General features: G+C 39.2%; 2 protein-coding genes and 1 long non-coding RNA gene across 4 annotated transcripts in view; all 3 read left to right on the top strand.

Annotated features, from left to right (window-relative positions):
* LOC306986409 (uncharacterized protein) overlaps window positions 1-21295 on the top strand; it is a 242215-nt gene that overhangs the window by 203741 nt on the left and 17179 nt on the right. The window lies entirely within an intron of this gene.
* Window positions 344-12716, top strand: LOC306986410 (CD48 antigen-like). Of its 2 annotated transcripts, XM_079589617.1 has the most exons (7): window positions 344-2084; window positions 2414-2515; window positions 3657-3875; window positions 5250-5570; window positions 9493-9552; window positions 10774-11046; window positions 11170-12716. In XM_079589617.1, the coding sequence occupies exons 3-7, from the start codon at window positions 3824-3826 to the stop codon at window positions 11307-11309; spliced, it is 846 nt and encodes a 281-aa protein (XP_079445743.1). In that variant the 5' UTR covers window positions 344-2084; window positions 2414-2515; window positions 3657-3823; the 3' UTR covers window positions 11310-12716. The 2 variants fall into 2 exon arrangements, with proteins under 2 accessions (XP_079445743.1, XP_079445744.1); XM_079589618.1 differs by lacking the exons at window positions 344-2084; window positions 2414-2515 and having other exon boundaries at window positions 3692-3875; window positions 10816-11046; window positions 11170-12713.
* On the top strand, window positions 13821-15128 carry LOC306986413. The gene is made up of 3 exons (XR_013794971.1): window positions 13821-13957; window positions 14475-14547; window positions 14822-15128. It is a non-coding gene; the product is annotated as an uncharacterized lncRNA (long non-coding RNA).

The following is a 21295-nucleotide window of genomic DNA, read 5'->3' as shown; positions in this document are numbered from 1 at the left end:
TGGTGCCTTTTGTCTACCACTCTTCCTGACCTTCACAGGAGCAATATCATCAATTACACTTTTAACTTTTGAGTTAAGGAGAAAATCAACAGAGTCAGCAGAAATGCTTGGTGTTAAAGATATAGCCTTCATAAATAGTACACTAGTGTTCTCATTTAAGCATCTCTTCTTGACAGACACAGATCTAGCTTCAATGGCAGGAGAGATCAATATATCAAAGGAAATACAGAAATGATCAGACAGTGCTACATCCTTAAAGGGGGGGTACAATGGTGTTTCATGTATTCAGAGTTGTTTACAGTGTTAAAGAGATGGATTCTCATGCTAATAATGGCCAAAGTTTGAAAAGTTATTTTGAACGAATAACAGAGAATTTCTGTGCTGAAAATCATACTTCCGGGTTGCAACACGTTTCGGCTGGTTTTTTTCTATCGTAGATCTAATGACGTAGACCAGAGTGGAACTCCTTATATGAGCATTGCTCTCGGAAAAGCGCGTTCACGCACACGTCGACCAGAGGAGAGAAAGACCGCGCTCATCGGCGCATAGACATCATATATCTCTATATAATATCTATGCATCGACGCGCAACTACCAGAAATCATCAGCAGCAGCGCTAAATAGGAATGGTTGATGTCAAGAATGTCTCCAAAAAAGTGTGTTTTGGGATGTGAGGGAAAGTTTACCTTGTTCAGCTTCCCAAAGAACCCAGTGTTACTGGAACAGTGGATGCAGTTTGTATTTCCGGGACAGCAAAGGAGTGTGGCAAGTGCGGTTTTGTGTTCTGGTCATTTCAGTGACGAATGTTTTATTAACAAGGCCGAGGTCGTCGCTGGATTTGCAAACCAAATACTATATATATATAGTAATATGACCTACCGCACCACGATCGATAATAAGCAAACCTTCCCGGGCGCTCCCGCTTGACTCTATAGCTCCGCCCACGCCCAGAATCAAGGACCTCGGCTTTTTCCGGTTAGAATCGGAAAGCTGTATTTTTATTTTATAAATATGATGAAACTAAAGACTTTTTGGAGATATGAAGGACGCACTATTACTCTATAGGTACTCAAGATTAACATGAGATTGACTGAAACTAAGTATTTTACCCCCCCTTTAATAACAATCGATGAAATGTTTAGACCCTTACTGATAAGTAAATCTAGAGTGTGTCCACGATTGTGTGTCGGTCCATGTACATGCTGAGTCAGATCAAAAGTTTTTAAAACAGTTTTGATTTCTTTTGCCATATTGTTTTCTGCATTATCTATGTGAATGTTGAAATCTCCGGCAATAGCAAAACAGTCAAACTCTGAGGAAATGGTTGATAACAGTTCTGTAAAGTCCTCAGCAAAGGCTGAAGAGTATTTTGGAGGCCTGTAAACAATGGTAAGTAAAATGCGTGGTGCACCTTTTAACACAATACCCAGATATTCGAAAGACGGGTAATTACCAAATGATATTTGCTTACATTGATAGACATCTTTAAAAAGAGCAGCTACTCCCCCACCTCTCCTACCCGCTCTCCAGACACTCATAAAAGTAAAGTTAGGAGGGGATGTTTCATTGAGGACAGTTGCACTGCAGTTGTCTTCTAGCCAAGTTTCATTTAGAAACATACAATCCAGGTTGTATGTGGTTATTAAGTCGTTGACTAGAAGTGATTTATTTTTAAGTGAGCAGATGTTTAAGAGTGCTAACTTAACACTCTTACTTTTTGTCCCCACGGCAGTCTTAGTTTGGCGTGTAATAGGCACCAGATTAGATGGGTTTGCTGTACGGCTTTTGAAGGCCTTAGACTTTCTATCATGTGATCGAACAGCAATAGAGAAAGATAAAAGCACACTGGGTTTCCGCTTGTTCTGTAAACATTTGAGAAAGTTACTGTTATCATAGCGGGGATCCGACACATATCACTGAGAGCTGGTATCAGTTGCTTTTGGTTCACCTCGAGCAGAAGGAGGAGGGTGTGGTTCATTATTGCTGTCATTCAAGAATTCATTTACCATATCTCCTACTCCATTGAGGCAGTAAGATACAAAATACCTGAAGAAAATGGCACTTACCCTGGAGTTCATATAAAGGTAAGGGTCACATTTTTAATGAAATTATTTATAGAGCATGTTGTTGTGTTACTGTTTATTTAGTTGAAAATTATGAAACATAATTGAGCAGACAAGCTAACATGACATGTAATTGGAGTTCACTGAAAACACAAGTCTTAGTCTTATATACAGTGTTTGAATTTGAAAGAATTAGGGATGGCTGATCATTTATTTATAGTTGATAATTTAATGAACGTAACTGTACGATTGTTTTTCAACCTCAACCTGGTCTGTATACTTTGTAGTTCAGTTTCATTTAATTTCTTGTGTATATAGCTTTTATCTTCATATGCAACTTTCCTGTGCAGAAATCCTGAATGAAGGGCGAAAAGGCTGAGATGAAGGAAACCAAACGTCTACACATTCCTCCAAGACTGCTGGAGTTCCTGTATGAACAACTGAAAATCCATGTAAAGTTTAAGCTTTTGTCAAATCTCGAAATGTACCTTTTTCACACAAATTGTTCACCCCAAAATGAAGATAATGTCATTAATTACTCGACCTCCTGATGTTCCAAACCTGCAAGACTTTAGTTCATCTTCAGAACAAAAATTAAGATATTTTTAATGAAATCTTAGAGCTTTCTCTTCCTCTGTTGACAGCTTACTCAACTACCACTTTTAAGCTCCAGAAAGGTAGAAAAGACATCATTAAAGTAACACTGTGTTACAGTCCTAACCAAATGCGATGCGATAAGATTCTAGCAACAAGCTGTTTTTCTGCCCACACCAAATGCGTTGCATGTAATCCGACAAAATCAATCAGAAACCACAGCCAATCAGAACAGCGTGTGGACGGGCACACAAGTGCACAGCAGTCACAATGAAATTGATAAGTACATAATCAAATTCATAAATTATACCATTTAAAGTACAAATTGAGTGACTGAAACAATATTTGCCATAGATTACACTTGTTTGTTCACAATGAGTTACAATGACTGTTTTTTATTTTAATGTTCTTCCAGCTGTCGCAGAAAAATAGAAACCGTTTCTAAAATAGAATCGTCACGTGTCACTGGTTAGGACAAAATCTCTGATTGACATGGAAAACACACTTTTTATCGTGTGTCGCGTGTAGTTAAAACACATTGTAATCTATGTGACTTCAGTGGTTTAACCCCAAAAAAAGCAATGCAAATGCAATATTTTGTTTATACATTCACATGAGCATATCAGTGCTTGTGTTCTCACCCATGCATTCTCACCCTGCTTTTTGTGAGAATTTGTTTTTTTTCACACAAAATATTTGTGCCACTTCATAAATTTGAGGTTAAACCACTGGAGTCACATGGATTACATTTGTGTCTGTATACGACTTCCGCTTCTGTATAATTTACTTGAAGGCCAATTGAGACATTAAAAAGAAATTTCAATTTTAGCCACTGATACTGAACGCAAAGCCTAATAAGATGACAGGGAAATAGTAGATCATATTTCATGATGTGAAAGTGAGTTTTTAAGATTGATTTATAGTATGATTTAAATAGTCTCAATCACTGAGAGATCATAAAGAGAGATAAACTGTGATTCATTTGCACCTTATCAAAAGGTTTTGATGCCATCTAGTGGATGTAACTGGTTTCATTGCCAGTGTGTCACTTCCTGATGAGAGTCATAAAGACTGAAGATCTTCAGTGAATGTTCATCAGATCGGTTAGATCTTCAGGTGCTTCATCAAGAGAAACGACACAGAGCAGTTCCTGAAAACTGTTCAAAATGACCATCAGCACGTGTGTGTTCAGTGTGTTCTTCATCATCAGTATGGAAGGTAAGACATATTTTCTTTTCACAAGCAGAATATTGTTTTAGTGGTTGTGTTCACTGGTCAAGTGACTTACTGGAACATTTACACTAGTTTCAATTCATGCTGCACAAATCTTGAGTTGTACTCAACACAATTAAATATTTTCAATACTTCAACACAACATATAAACATTTATGCAACATTTAAATAAAAGTGAGCAAACTTGACAAAAGTAGTAGTAATGATTGGCAAAGCACATTTATTTATAGCACTGTGATAATCCAGTGCTTCACAGAAAATAATATTTGAAAAAAATAGCAATTATAAAAATGTTCATACAAATGAAGAAAATACAATAAAAGAAGTTAAAAATTTTTTTGATTAAAATGAATATGAGGGATGTAAAAGGAAGAGAGGCAGTGCAGTGCGATCGGTACAGCGCAGAAACAGAAACTGTTTTATTCTGGACTCTATCGATTCTAATATCACTTAATATAAGCAATATACCCTGGTAATGAATGCATGAATAAGGTTCTCTCGGTAGGCACAGAAGATCTGATTCGTACTATGTTTTTTAGAGTAGGCTCTGGCTGATTTAGTTGTGGTTTTGGTGTGTCTTGAAACTAAGATCAGAATCCAGGATGACACTGAGATTCCTGACGTCATGTTTAGTTTTAAGACCCCTGGAGTCAAGGTATGCATTCACCTTTGTTACTTCATCTTTATTGCCAAATTACCTGTTTTGTCTTTATTTAACTTAAGAATGTTTTGGCACATCCTGTTAATTTCGTTTAAACATCGGCACAGTGAGTCTATGGGATTGGGACTGAAGTCACCTGGGGACAAATCTAGATCTGAGTGTCTTCTGCATGATAAGCAATATTGTTGTTTTGAATAATATGGCCTACAGTGGGAGAATATGCAAACTGAACAGTAGAGGCGCCGCGCAAGGATTAAACCTTGTAACTCCATGTGTCTTAGCAGTCCAGTCAGATTCATAACTGCTTATGTTCACAAATATCCTTTGCTTTCTAAATATGATCTGTATTTTCTCAGTTTGTTGAGAAGTATATTGTGGTCAACAGTATCAAATGCAGCAATAAGATCTAGTAATACTTAAATTTTGCCAGCATTAGTGTTTAGCAGTATATCATTTAAAGGGAGGGTAGGCAATTAGTTATATAAACTGGTTAAAACTCTCTTCACATACTGAAAGCAATCAATAATAGAAGTGATCTAAATGTTAAAACATGTATATATCTTCTGGTAAGTCTCAGGACTAAAAAATGTTCGTCCAATCATTGCATTCGGAACCTTGTAAGATGTTTTGTTGAAGAAAGTTTTCTTATTAACTAGCTCTCAATAACTCATGTTCAACCATCATTCATATTGTTTCAGGTCTGGTGAATGGCGAGCGGCATGAGCTAAAGTCAGTGATGGAGGGAGACGATCTGACTCTGCAAACAGGAGTTCCTGAACTAAAAGGAGAGGATGAAACTATGTGGCTGTTTACAAGTGGCAGCCAAACCACCCGAATAGCACAGATGTATCAGAGTAAAGTATCGCTGCATAAGAGACTCACTGACAGATCGCAGCTCGACCAACAGACCGGATCTCTGACCATCTGGAACATCAGCGCCAATGAATCTGGACTTTATAAGCTTGAACTCACCATCAATGACCTCATCTCTAGGAGAACATTCAGAGTCGATGTATATGGTAAGTTTTAACTACAGCCAATACAAGACTAAATACTAGTGTCACGTTCTGGGCCAGTATATAGAGAAATTTAGAGTAAAATATTCGTCTAGAGTGTTAAGAATCTAAGAATATTTGATAATTTAGTGTTGCCTCAGTTTGCATTTCAGAATCCGGCTTACAGATTACATGAAAGTTAATTTCAGCTCTGGACTACACTAAGTCTAGGACTATTTAAAACCATGACAGAAAGCAGATTTTTGTTAATCTGGTTTAAAAGGCCATTTAAATCTTTGATCAGGCTTAATCTCTGTCTGGGAAAACGCCTGTTAAAGTTCAGATAAACTCTGATTTGTCTGAAATCCTCAAAGCTGTTTAATTTTTATAAATTAAGCATGAAAACATAACACATAATATATTACAAGGGATGTGCTAAGTACTCTAAAGTGACACTGATGATTGACATTTGCTACATTTGAAATTCTGTAACAACTCTACATTTCATTGAGTATTTTCAGAAAGTCTTCAAGACCATTCATACAATCATATACACCAAAGCCTCTCATCTACATAAGAAAAAAACAAGATGTTTGAACTTTTCAGAATTTAAGAAATGTCTTAAATTCTTTAAAACTTTTGTGAAGCTGGCTCCATATCTCATTATGACTTGAAACTGCCATCTCCAGTGTGAATTCTGTGTGTTCCCTTTCAAAAGCTACAATCGATGGTGCGCTGCTTAGTGCATTGGGAACGTCTTTAATGGTGACCAGCTGTGAATAAAGTGTGTAACACGTCAATAGAATTGACCCGGAGCTAGCCTCGGGCGGTGACGTGGGATCGTACAGAGACTTTGAAGCTGCATTGAGACGGACATTTGAACCTTCTTTGAACATTCGAATATTTGTTTGCCATTGCAGTCCATTCTTTGTAGAAAAATCCTGGAATGGTTTCCTCAAAAACCTAAATTTCTTTTCAACTGAAGAAAGAAAGACATGGACATCTTGGATGACATCGGGGTGAGTAAATTATCAGCAAAACATTTTTTGAAAGTGAACTAATCCTTTAAGTGGCCGTCCAGCTGAAGGGGAAGGGGAGGGTCATGAGCTCGATTGGCACATCAACAGCCTCGAGCTGATGGCTGTATTTCTGGCCCTGAAATACTTTCTCCCTCAGTTGAGACTGTCATGTCCTAGTGCGGGTGTCACAGCGGCAGTCTCTTACATAAATCACCAGGGAGATCTGCACTAACGCAATCTGAACAGAATAGGGAGGCAGATTTTTCCAAGGGGAAGTTCCTGTCACTCACAAAGCGGAGGTGGACCTCTTCGCCTCCCATCAGACAGCGCAATGTCCCCTCAACTTCTCTCCAAGACACCCAGCCCCCCTGGGTCTGGACGCGATAGCGCACACATGGCCCAAAATGCGCCTGTATGCGTTTCCTCCAGTATCTCTGGTCCCGGGAGTTATAGCCAGAGTTCGCCAACAAGGGTCTTGCCTCTTACTGATAGCGTCGCGTTGGCCGAACAGAGTATGATTCTAGGAGATAATATCTCTCCACAACGGCTCACCGTGGGCGATTCCCGAGAGGAGGGACCTTCTCAGGCGGAAGGCACGATATTCCATTCCAGGCCCGACCTGTGGAACCTTCATGTTTGGCCCCTGATGGGTACCAACTAGGGATGCACCGAATCCAGGATTCGGTTTCGGATTCGGCCGAATACTGGGGCTTTTCAAGGGGTTCGGTTTCTGCCGAACCTTAGAATTTTTTTCCACCGAACCGAACCGAACCCTAGGCTTGCAATACGCGTGATACGATGGTCCACGTCACGCCACCGTTGATTACGGGAAAGTGTCTACGTAGTGTAACGCGTTGTGTCAGGAAGAAAAATAAGGATACCGGTAGCTCACAGCTAAAGTTATTGCAGAGGCTAGACATACTCTTGGAGGCGATTGGCATCTTACAACTCGCACTTTATTCCCCAATCGAACTCATGTAACTGTCTGTCACATCACACGTTCTACCATCCACAGCGTTATTTAATAAAATAAGATAAAAATGAGGATCAAACAGAAATAACCCGCATGCATAGGGCATACAATACAGTATACAATACAATACGCATGCAGACAGTTCAACAGGGAGCGCGCAGCTCTTAAAGGGGCCACACCTTATTTCCACTCGTTACAGTAGTGGACCGTTCGAATGTCGTAGGCTGTGAGAAAGTGGAAATGGAACTGGTGAGCAGAAGAAGTGTTGTTTGGCAGTACTTTCAGTCAAAAGAAGGCAACTAAAGTCGAGCTACATGTTCAATTTGCAATGACGATTTGTCTCGTGGTGGCAAGGACCCTAAACAATATACAATATCGCCGCTGTTAAAATGCATAATGTTGCTTATTCTTTTTCTTTTTTACAGTTAAAATAAAATGAAAAATCCACTGCTGTGGACGTTGTTTACTTCATTGATGTGTTTACTGTGTTAATGGACTGAGGATGGGAGTAGGATTCGGTATTCGGTTTCGGATTCGGCAGAATCTTAACCAGTGGATTCGGTATTCGGCCGAACCCCAAAAATCTAGATTCGGTGCATCCCTAGTACCAACTGAGGGACACTGGGCTTTCTCCTTATGTTATTGAGACCATTCTAAGTGCTAGGGCCTCCTAAACTAGAAAGAATTATGCCAGTAAATGGGGTGTCTTTGAAATGTGGTTCACAGGACATAATGCAGATCCAGTCAACTGCCAGATTGCTTCAGTTCTGGACTTCCTGCTGGAAAAGTTGTCAACAGGGTTTTTGTGGCCGCTCTTTCGGCTTGCCACGCCTTGGTGGAAGGGCGCTACTCGGGAGACATCTTCTGCTCGCTCGCTTCATTCGTGGGGCCAGATGACTGAGGCCGCCTGTAAGAACCAAGATCCCTTCATGGGACTTAGCTATAGTCCTCGGGTCTGGACGAGACCCCCTTTGAACCTCTAGAGTCAGCGTCTGACAAACTTCTGACACTAAAGATGGTTTTTCTATTGGCTATAACTTCTTTAAAAAGAAACGGGTTTATGCAGGCTCTGTCGATCTCATCATCCTGCTTAGTCTTTGCCACAGGAATGGTGAAAGCGATTTTGCATCCTCATCCTGTCTACCTGCCTAAGGTTCCTTTCTCGACCGTACATCCGGTCACTCTCGAGACCTTCTGCCCTTCGCTGTTCACAACGCCACAATCTCGCAGACTACGTCCAGTCCATGCTGTTCAGGCCTACGTCTCCACTGCATGCACTAGCCAGTGGCGTAAGTCAAAGCAATTGTTTGTCTGTTATGGGGGCAGTAACGGGGGTGACCGCCACTAAGCAGACCATGTCACATTGGGTCAGGAATGCTATTGCTATTGCCTAATGTGAAGTCAAGTTTCGCCAACGGGTCCTAGGGCTCACTTCACCAGGGGGGTCGCCTCCTCTAATACTCTGGCAAGGGGGTGTCCCCTTGCAATTTGTTTGTGATGCGGCAGGCTGGTCCTCACCGCACACATTCATAAGATTTTATAGTTTGGATGTTCATGCCACTCCGGGCTCTCATGTCCTTGAGTTGACCTCTCAAGTTAATGTCTTGCGTTCTTGTGAGCACACCTACACAACCGTAAGAGGTCCAGACACTTTCAAGCACGGCGGCGTAGGTATTCTCGTTCCCAATGCGCTAAGCAGCGCAGCATCGATTTATAGCTTTTAAAAGGGAACAATCTGGGTTACTTGACTCTAACCCTGTTCCCTGACGGTGACGTCACCGACCGAGGCTATTAATACCTCCGGGTCAATTCTATTGACGTGTTACACACTATATTCACAGCTGGTCATGATTAAAGACGTTCCCAATGCGCTAAGCAGCACAGCATCTCGTTTCGCTTTTTCAGGGAACAGGGTTACAGTCAAGTTAACCCGGATCGTTCTCTTTCCCCGAAGCACCAGTTCCTGTGCCGTTCATCAGTAGTGCCTCATCGGTCAGTCCAATCCATGATCATGGTGAGTCCCGCTGTTTTCCCATATATTCATTTACATGTATTTCAGCAAGGCCGAGCAAACTCTGATGCAGAGACCTCTGGAACATCATTACTCAAAGTTATGCGAATACCAATACTTGACGTACAATAATGGTTGAGCTGAGACGACATCTTAAGCTTATAAAGCATACAGTATCATATTTGATACATGAATTTCTAAAGCCTCTTAATTATCGACATGATCAAAAATGCTGTACACAATCTACTACATGCCTTCAGTCGTCTGGTTAATAGTTTAGACTTTTTAGCAAGTAAAATTCTTAGTATAATTGTAAAAACACTTTAAAAATTAGTATCACATGATCCATCTGGCTTTTGAGGAGTGTTTATTTGTTCTTCTGTCAACCCAGACAGCAACATAGTGTCGGCCCAGATCCGGCCCAATCCACGAGTACCAGATGTGGGTCGACACTATGTTGCCGTCTAAGATTATGTCATTATATTGCATTGCATTATGTTTTAAACTACAGAGATTTGATCATAAAACTAAACATTTAAATATCATCTTACTAAGACAGATTATTGGCAGATATAGAGTGACAACTGAGATTTTTATGCATTTTATGCAAGTATCTGTTATTCTGTTATAAAAAATCTCATTGATTTACATTACAAACTATCAGATTTAAATCCATATAAATATCAGCATCTGGACAAAATTGCATATTTTTTGCTGAGTTTTGGCATCTGAATAAAATTGAGGTGTTTTTTCCCCCTCAAGTGTGAGCTTCATATTCTCACTATATCATACTTTATGAGCCATAAAAGCCTGATGTATCATATATTATACTCCACAAATAAGGAGCCAAACAGTTTTTTAAAAAGATTTTTCTGACTATTTTTTGCATGTCAAGGTTTACAAGGTTAATGCATCAAGCTTGTGTGAATAGTGCTCTGATATTGTCACTGAATATTCTGATTGTCATTCAATAAAAAACAAATATTTAAATAGTTGCCCTTTGAAATACTTTAGAATAATCCTCCATGTGAAGATGTATTATTATGCACACCTCTCTGGGATGAAGCTCAGATGTTGTTCTGTGCGGTCCACAACATTTCAGACCAGAATCTCCTCACTTTCGTTATACTAGATGAACAGAATATTTTGTAAAGAATTATACTCCATAAACTCATGAAGACTGGCTTTATTTTAAAACACTGATTTTATACCAATGTCTGCCAGATACATCACAACCACCAGAAGAGACTGAAGACCCAAACCGAGATTTCTGCTCTGTGCTCTGCTCTGTGAGGAATGATCAAGACATGTCCATCTCATGGTATAAAGGGAGTGAAATGATGATCCAGACCAGCAATCCTGATCTCAACATCATCCTCAGTTTACCATTAGAGCTTCATTATAATGATTCAGAGATCTACAGCTGCACGACTGCAAATCCAGTGAGCAACAAGAGCGTCCGTCTTCACATGAGAGAGATCTGCACACGACATGAAGGTATTAAACTAATTTACCACAAAACTCTCTTCCTGCCGCAGTGACCTCGTGCAGCTTCTGTTTTTCCACAAACAAAGATATATGATGTGACCGATGTTTATGAATAAGTCTCTTCTGTTTCAGATTGTCTGGATCATTGTGGCGGCACTACGGCTCTAATTCGACTGGTTCTGTCTGGTCTGGTGGGAATCGCCACTGTTGTATTTCTGGTTGATCATGTGAGGATCTGCTCAGCTCAGAGAAGAGCTGCTGCTTCTGTGTGATGATGATGATACTTCCATGAGAGCAACAACATGTCATTTAGAGTTGTGCATAATATGGTACTTTATTTATCAGTTTTTTAAATTTGCAGTGCTAGCAAGCTTTTTGTTTTTACCAAAATGTTTTTGGCTCTCAAATTAATTCCCATGTTTCAGTGCCAATGTGAAAAAGGTTTTTCACATTACTGCAGATTACATTTTCTGTATTGAGATGCCAAGTGTTTAGTAGGTTTATTTGGCATTACAGTGTGCTCAAAAAGTCTTGATTTTTGTGAAATATTCAGACTGGAAAGTTTGCTTGTTTTGATATTTTATAACATAATGCAAATACATATTCAATTGTGCCTTTTGGGTCCATGTAAGTTCAGGTTTTATATACAGAAAACAACGTACAATTTATTAAATAGTCCAAAACTAGTCAGGTTGGCCTGATTAAAGGTAACTCATATTGACTTTCACTTATTAACACCATGAATATAGGTCACTGGAGTTTTGATTGGAAACTGCGGTACAAATTTATTTGCAGTACCTATATCGCATTTACGAGAATGCACACCAATGGTGTGTTCTTCTTTAGAATAATAATATTGTTGGACAGAGGAGCAGGAAGTGGTCTAGTGGTTTGTGTTCTGCAGTGGCTTGCAATCTTTTAGGATTTCAGCGTTGTGAGGCTTAATAGAACAATAATACTAATAAATAAATGCTACAGATTTGTGTACTTGTAAGAAGAAATCTTTTTGAGCTGTCCTTTTGCTATATTTGGAGAATTATTAATAATTGTACTTGTTATATATTTTCAGCTATAGTACAATCAAAAAAAAGTTATTAGTTTTCCAACACACAAGCAACTTCATAGCAATGCTTATTTTTTTAGAGAATGTAAAAATCTAGTCCCATTATCTTGATATGTTCACATATTCGATAATCAAGCTCACAACATATTATTTTTTCAAGATATATATTTTTAAGTACTGTTGCAGCCCGTCTAGGGACTGTGTAACGGTTATCAGCTGGAGTGCCTTTGAGAGCCACCAGAGGGCACTCCAGCCTGGACTATTGTCATTCTCACTAACTACAATACCCAGAACTCACTGCCCGGACTCATCATCACTAATTGCATTCACCTGTGTCTCATTAACCTGTTTAACTCACCCTATAATAGCCTGGTTTTCACATTCAATCCCTGCAAAGTCTTGTTTTAGTGTCAATTAAAATTAAAAACTGCAATTCCGAGCATTTTCTGTTTTCATGTCTTTTGGTTTTTGGATTTCTTGCCCTGTTCCCTGGATTAGTATTTTGCTTCTGACCCCTGCCTGTTTTGTGTGATTGTTTCTACGGACTGCCTGCCTGTGTTTGACCTTGCCTGTTCTTTAGATTACCCCTTAATAAACTTGCATTTGGATTCTCCTCCTTCGTGTCTTGGAGCAGTTCATGACAGACTGGCTGCAAAGAAAACCATCTTAGACACATAGGGTTAGCTTGCAGTGATTTAATACAATGAAGAAAAGATAACTTAAATTGGGGGAAAAAACTATATTTACAAAGTATGTACAAATATTATAAACGAGAAACCAAAATACAAACACAAAGCAAAATCAGAAGAAACCATAATAAACCAAAAATAGCCAGCTTTACAAAGGTCAACTAAACCAAACAACTAACACTGCATTAAACAGGTTGTAACTACAAATGTCTGCAAGCGTTAAGTTAATATCAATTTATAAAATCTGAAAATAATTTAGCACATTAAGTCTTTACATTTATTTATATAGTGCTTTATAAATACACTGTTTCAAAGCAGCTTCACAGAAAATAACAATGTAGATGTTGCAAAATTCATCCATTATGTGAACTTGTCAGCTGTAAAGCAGCTCTACAGAAGACAATAGTGTTATTATACAGCTTAATTCAGTTAGTTTTGGTTCAAAGTTTGTTTTTATTGTTTTTAACAATATAAATCACATTCACAGTCCACCACCCCTTAGAATAGCGTCCATACTGTCCATTAAATCAACATCGAAATTGTAAGAGCCCAGTATACATACAAACATGCTAACAAACATTAACCTCCAACCAAATACATAGGCTACATACATAAAAAAATAAAAAATAATTAAATAATAATAATAATAGTAAAGGGTCCATAGTAGTGGCATTATTTAAACAGACTTGTCAACATATTCAATAAAAGAGTGCCACAACTTTAAAAAAAAATGTTCCGATCCTCTTAGCGAATATCTAATTTTTTCTAGGCAGAGACAAGATATCATGGCTGCATTCCAAACCGCATACTTCCCTACTATTTAGTATGGGAAAAAGAGTAGGCGAGCGAAAAAGTATGTATGAATCCAAAAGAGTAGGCGAGAATTACCTGGGTGACGTACTAATTATCGCGAGATTCGGACTTAAGTGCGTTCCAATATGCCTACTTTCCTACTATATAGTAGGCGAAAACAGTACGTGAAGGAAGCAGTACGTTCGAAACATCAGTATTCATAAAAGAGTAGGCGAGAAGTTCCCGGATGGCTTACTGCTTCCAGACAGATTTTTGAGTGCTCAACCGGTGGATACTCTTCTATCCCAGGAGGCCACGCGAGGGGATACGTCATTATCAAACATCACGGAGATCAGCGACGCGCGGGGTTTCAAATGTGAGTAAACACGGTTCCTTGTGTTAAAATTGCATGTGTTAAACTACTATAGAGTAAACGTTTTAACTGTTGAAGGTGTAAAGGAGTTAGACAGTATAGTATGATTGTGATTTGGCTGTAAAAACACGTTTTATTATGTATAACGTTAGCTCTAGCTGACGGGAGCTGCAGTAAGGACACGTAAGTTACGTCTCTAACGTGGATTTACATAACCATAAACATCTTAAAGACGCTTATTTTAAACGTCTATTAACATCTGACAGGAACATCTTTTATAAGTATTGCAGAAGAGCACATCACAACATGAAATATCCATCTGAGTGATATATGTGCTATTATGTAGAACATATCTATAAAGTAACTAAACATAAGTTATCTATTTTATTTGTCCATTAGTACTGTTGATAAATTGAGGAACATGTATGTTGGATAAAAAGTTAAAACAACCTCAACATGTAAATGTAGTGTTGAGCTCATAAATCACAGAGGTTATGAGAGTCTTGTCTGGATGTTGCAGGGACAGAAGAACAGATGTGGGTTTATCCGGTGGAGAGAGGCTCATGAAGCTGATGCTGCATCAAAGGCTTTGAGTGAGTATACTACAGAAATTAATAATAATTTAAATATTAAGTTGTAGTTTATTTTAATTATTGTAATTTCAAACAGAGTTATTACAGCACCTTTCTGATTCTTGATTTCTGTGCATTTGCTGCTCAGCTGTTGTGGTGGAGCAGGACCTGCAAGGAAAGATGATGGTGGCATTTGTGGAAAAAAAGCGTTCTTGTCTGCTAAATAATACTGAAATCAAATGACATTGTGCTGTTAAAACTACTGCTTTTGTGTTATGTTTGTGCATTTTTGTAGGATCTGAAATGTCAGCAGACTGGTGTGAGCACTGAGGATGAGGAGCACAGAGCTGAATCCTGGAGATCGTGCCATGGACGAGACCCTCCATCACTCCACCGGCCCTTATTGCCTCAGATCGTGAAGCGCAACACATCACGCAACAAACTCCGGCACTCCGGCACGGCTCACCTCTGGCGGTCCGCTGGTTCATCAGAATAAAGCCTCAGAATGGGAACCGCTGTGTTGAGATGGCAGTAGATGTGGTTCAGTGCCTGTAGCCTATATACATGATTGTAGTTTGAATAAAGCTTTGTTTCATGTGTTGACTTGCATTTGTTTATTATGTGATGGTGACTTTCATTCATTAATTTACTCCTTTATTAATATTTATCATTGTTGTCAGTAAATCAAATATCATTATTTAATTAATTGTTTGAATGAAAATGTAGATATGTTCACAATATACACATCTAGAGTGTATTCATGCATAGCTATGTCATATGACATACATTACATTTTGTTTGTTTTATTGATTTTTTTCAGTAAAAAGTAATATAATTAAGTATCGGTCAGTATTTGTCACGGTAAGCCACTTTTGCTTGTGGATGAAAATGTTTGGATATAAAATAGGCTAAAGAAATTAACAACATATTCAAGAGATGACAATTTTGGGATTTCGTAATAAAAATAAATAATATCGTTAAGGATAAAACGGTGGGTCACATGGGTTAAATATAAGAACTTAAATCAACCCTAAATGTATTCTCAAAATAAATGGGCAGCAGTTTCTTTAAAAAGACCATAAAATGAGCAAGTTTAATCAATATCAAGATATTTACAGATAGATGAATTAAACGTGTCGTTCAAATCTTTTAAGTTGTTGCACTTGTGATAACGCGTCGTAGGTCACATGATAACGTCAACATGGCAGATGTCCGGTTCGCATTCATACTTAACGAGATTTGGCTATAAAGTACCTACTCTTTTAGCGCTCGTTAAGTAAGTACTTATTGAAATTAAGTACCTACTCATTGAGTATGCGGTTTGGAACGCAGCCCATATCTTTGATCCATTGAGTGTGAGTTGGTGGCAAGGGGTCTTTCCACTTTAATAATATGGCTCTACGTGCGATCAGGGAGGAGAAAGCAACGACCTTGCAGATAGATGATCTCCTCTGGGACGACTCCAAATAAAGCCACCAGCGGATCTGGCTCTAATCTATGCTGAAGGACCGCAGAGAGGGTGAGAAATATGGATCGCCAGTAATGCTCTAATTTGGGGCATGTCCAGAACATGTGAATTAACGTTCCCTCCGCACATTGACATCTACTGCACATCGGGTTGGTACCAGGAAACATTTGAGCTAGTTTAACTTTGGATATATGAGCTCTGTGTACTACTTTAAACTGTATAAGCGAATGCCGAGCACATATTGATGATGAGTGGACCTGTTTAAGAACACCGTTCCATGTGTCTTCAGAGAGTGGTCTATCCAGGTCTTCCTCCCAAGCTCTTTTAATGTTATCTAGGGATGAAGATGCCAGATTTATCATTAAATTATAAATAATAGCAATTGAGCCTTTAGCTATTACGTTACATGAAAGGAACCTATCCAAAGGATTTTCAGAAGGCCTCGTTGGGAAGTCTGGTACAAGTGACTTAACGTAATGTCTTACTTGCAAGAATCTAAAAAAAATCTGACTTGGTAAGACCAAAACGTAATACCAATTGCTCAAAAGAAGCGAATACATTATTCATTTTGGAACACAGGGCTAAGAAGAGAGGGGTCCCTAAAACCAAATGATTTCCTGAATTGGGTCCAGATCCTCAACGAGTGTTTTACCACTGGGCAATCGATAGAAGTATAAGAAGTCAACTGTAAATCAGATGCAAGAAGTGCTGGAAGGGAAATTTGCTTGTAAGCATTTATTTCCATATCCACCCAGGACGGTCTATTGGGCAAAAGGTGATAATGCCACCAATAAAGTGTATTTCGTATATTAGCCCAGTAGTAAAACTTAAAATTAGGTAAGGACATACCACCATTGCATCTAGGCCTCTGAAGGTATGCTTTGCGTATACGAGGGTGCTTACCATTCCAAATGAAAGAAGAGATAACAGAGTCCAAAGATTTAAAGAAAGACAGGGGAAGAAATAAAGGTAAACATTGAAAGAGATAAAGAAATTTAGGAAGCACCACCATTTTAATGGAATTAATACGCCCAATGAGGGAGATCTTTAAAGGTGACCATTCGTTCAAGAAGCATGCCAAAATTATGTTTGAGAATATGCTTATGATGGCGAGTGATACAGACCCCAAGATAAGTAAGCTTATTTTTGACTACTTTCAGTGGTATGTTGGAATACTGTAATTGCGTATCTACCTTGTAAATTGGAAAAAGTTCACTCATGTGCAGATGAAGCCTGTAGCCAGAAAACCGATAAAAAATCTCAAGCAAAGATAGAGCTGCGGGTAAAGAAGTTTGTAGATTTTATATAAAAAGCAGCAGATCATCTGCATATAGAGTTACCTTATGCACCGCCTCACCACGGGTAATTCCAGTGATTTGCTGACTCTGGCGTATGGCGATTGCTAAAGGCTCAATAGCTAAAGCAAATAGTAGTGGGCTTAGCGGACAGCCCTGTCGAGTTCCGCGATGCAAGTTAAATGGCCTAGAGTACAGACCATTGCTTAGGACTACTGCAGAGCGAGCACTATAAAGTAATTTTTCTAAAACTAAAAAAAGGTACTCCCACTCAACCCTGTCAAACGCTTTTTCTGCGTCTAAAGAAACAACACATTCTGGAATGGCCTGATGCTGAGAGTATACCACATTAAGTAAGCGGCGGATATTAAATGATTGACGATTTTTTATAACCCCTGTTTGATCAGGAAAGAGGACATCTTGCAGTCTTGAGGCGAGCACCTTTGCTAAAATTTTAACGTCGCAGTTGAGCAAAGAAATCGGCCTATATGACGCACAGTCTAAGGGGTCTTTGTCTTTTTTAAGTAATAAAGAGATACAGGCTTGATTTAATGTTGGGGGGGGGGGGGGGGGGGGGGAGTCCAGGTCTTAAGAGACTCAGAAAAAAACAGATGTCAAAAAAGGAGCGAGTTGTACTGAGAATTTTTGGTCCTGGGGTTTTGCCAGATTGTAGAGAAGAGATAGCAGCCACCACTTCCTCCTGAGAAATACCTCTAAAAGGAGGATAAAGACATTTAGTCGACCGAGAAAATCCTCGATATCCCCCTGCGAAGAGGGTTCAGATGTATACAAAGTAGAATAAAAATCCCTGAACTTGTCATTGATAGTATTTTGATCAGTTTTGACCTCCCCGTTATCTAGACGAAGACCACTTATAATTTGTTTAGCGCGTAGCCCTCGCAGCTGATTAGCTAAAACTTTCCCAGATTTTTCCCCACTTTCATAAAAAACGCTCCTGGTTTTTCCTCAAAAGGTCCTCCATCTCATTGGTTGAAAGCAAGTCGAGCTCTGACTTAAGTTTAAGACGTTTCTTATACAAATCTGGCATGGGAGACCTAGCATATTGTTCATCTAATTTTGAAATATCGTTAGCAAGTGAAATTTGCTTTTCTTTAGAGAGCTTTCTTTTATTAGCACCGTGAAATAATTTGGCCTCTAATATATGCCTTAAGGGCCTCCCATACTGTTGAATCTGAAACTTCCGCTGATTTATTAACGCTTAGAAAAAAAGGGATTTGGTCAGCAAAAAAAGGAAACAAAATTATCATCCGCCAAGAGTGAAGTATTGAAACGCCAGTTCCTCCTAGGTGAAGGCAAATTTGGAAAGGTCAGATTAAGAGTAAGAGGAGCATGGTCCGATATAATAATACTTTGATATGCACAAGATATAACTTTGATATAACTCTAGAAATTAAACCATTATCCAGAACTAAAGTAATCAATCCGAGAGTAAGAGTGATGAACATTTGAAAAAAAAAAATTCTCTCTTTTTTTCGGGTACAAACGCCGCCATACATCCGATATACCATATTCAGAAAAATAATTATTTAGAAAAATGGAGGATTTGTTTGCAGCGCATGGTCTATATCAGTCATTACCAAAGGCGGGGTCCCACAAGTGGGTCACGGGAGATTTTGTATGGGTCGCCAAGTCGAGCACTATTTTTCAGTGTGCCTATACTCTTGATTAAAATTTATATGTGTAGTTCACCAATTAGCCGCACGAGGGAGCTCGTCGTTTTCTTCTTCTGCTTTTTTTTTTTTTTTTCGCTGCGCTCTGCGCTCGGCAACCAGTCATTAAAATGGATGCTTGGCTAATTAAGAAGAAAAAGCCAGCTAAAGACCAGGCTAACACTGCCAACAGCCAAAATACCGTCCCCGAGGGAGGCCAGCTTGAAAATAAACTAGCTAGTGTTAGCAAAGCTACTTCAAGTGAAAAACGCCATAATGATGAAGAATGTGAGGAAAGCGGAACCAGTGGATGCTTTCGACCAGACACCGGAGCAGGTACTTCTGAGGATTTGGGAGAACAGCCTCCAAATAAGAAAAGAAAAACAAGACCAAGGCCATATAAAGACTACTTACTGAAATATGGTTTTGTTAATTATTCCAAAACGAACCAAGAAGCTCGACCCATGTGTGTTATATACAGCGAAAAACTCGCAAATGAGAGTTTAAAACCAACTAAACTAAAAAGACATTTGGAAACACTTCACTTCGACTTGGCAAATAAACCTCTGGATTTCTTTCAAAGGAAGGCACAGGAGATTGAATCATCAGCTGAGCTTCTCCGTAGAAATGTGACATTAAATGACAAAGCCCAGCTAGCATCATACATGGTTTCTTACCGTGTGGCCAAAGAGAAGCAGCCCCATACTGCTGCAGAAAAAATAATTCTGCCTGCCGCAATAGACATGGTTAGCACGGTTATTGATGAAAAAAATGCACAAAAATTAAAATGCATTCGCCTGAGTAACAACACTGTTTCCCGAAGGATAAATGACATTTCAGACAATCTTGAGGAACAGCTCATAACAAGATTGAAGGCGGCAGGGGAATTTTCAATCCAGCTGGATGAAAGCACCGATGTCTCGGACTGCGCAACTTTGTTGGTAGGCTATACGTAAGGTACGTGTGGGAAACAGAATTTGTAGAGGATTTATTATGTTGCTTGAATATTCCTACTGGATCGAAAGGTGAACAGATATTTTCTGTACTGAACAACTACGTGGTTACAGAGTGCGGGTTGAGCTGGGCCAACTGTAAAGGCATAACGAGTGACGGGGCTGCAAATATGACGGGCAGAAACAGCGGAGTTGTGAAAAGAATCAAGGAGGCAGCTGGTAAAGACATCGTGTGGAATCACTGTTTCATTCACCGCCAGGCTTTGACATGCAAAGGAATACCCCCCGAGCTTGACAAAACATTGAAAGAAGTCATTCGTGTTGTGAACTTTATTAAAGCCAGCGCACTCAACAGTCGGCTTTTTGATCAGCTGTGCGCCGGCATGGGGGCGGACCACACCCATTTACTGTTTCGTACTTAAATGCGCTGGCTCTCATTCAATGAAATTCATGCTTTTCTCCTTGAGAAAAAGTCTTCACTTGCAGAGCTGTTCACTGATGAATGGCTTTTTACAGTCTCATATCTGGCGGATATCTTTTCATCTCTCAACGAGCTATGTTTGAAACTGCAAGGACAGAATGATGATGTTTTCCAAAACTGGAAACACATTCTCACCTTTCAAAAGTCTCTGAAGCTGTGGCTTGCACGACTCAGAAGTCCAAAACCCAGCTACTACATGTTCCCTACTGTGTTACAGCACACAGAGGAAAATGATGTCACTGACACACAAGTGAAACACCTGACTGGGCTTACAGTGACACACCTAGTTGCACTCATTATTAACTTTGAGCACTATTTCCCTAAGGACAGATATGACATTTTGCATGATAAAAGGTGGATCCAAAATCCCTTTGACTTTGAAAGTCCAGAGTCACTGCTGGAGCTTGGAATAACTGCTTCTGAAGAAACCGAACTGTTACAGCTGAGCTGTGACCAGACACTTAAAAGAAGACATGAATCCATGACATTATCATCATTTTGGGTAAGCATTTCATCTGAATACCCTGTCTTAAGCAAGGCAAGCATACTGTTGCTTATTCCTTTTACAACTACATACAAATGTGAAGTTGGGTTCTCAGTTCTCACAAAAATAAAGACAAAATACAGGAATAGACTGAATGCTGCACCTGATATGCGTGTTGCACTCTCCTCATGTACACCAAACTGGAATGTAATTCTAAAAAACAAGCAGGCCCATCTCTCCCATTAGCCGGGTAAACTGCCTTGATTTGGTGAAACAATGATGATAAGGACTGGTGCACTTAAACATTACTCTTCTTCTGCCTGACCAACATAAAAATAAAATAAAATAAACTTAAAAAGGCATGTTTTTGATAGCTCTGAAGGTTCATATTACTATTGTTCTAAATATTGTTTGCATA

The sequence above is a fragment of the Phoxinus phoxinus genome (genome assembly GCF_949152265.1).
Source record: "Phoxinus phoxinus genome assembly, chromosome: 18".
Classification (NCBI taxonomy): domain Eukaryota; kingdom Metazoa; phylum Chordata; class Actinopteri; order Cypriniformes; family Leuciscidae; genus Phoxinus; species Phoxinus phoxinus.
The sequence above is the reverse complement of the archived record's forward strand: the minus strand, read 5'-3'. Positions and strand labels throughout refer to the sequence as shown.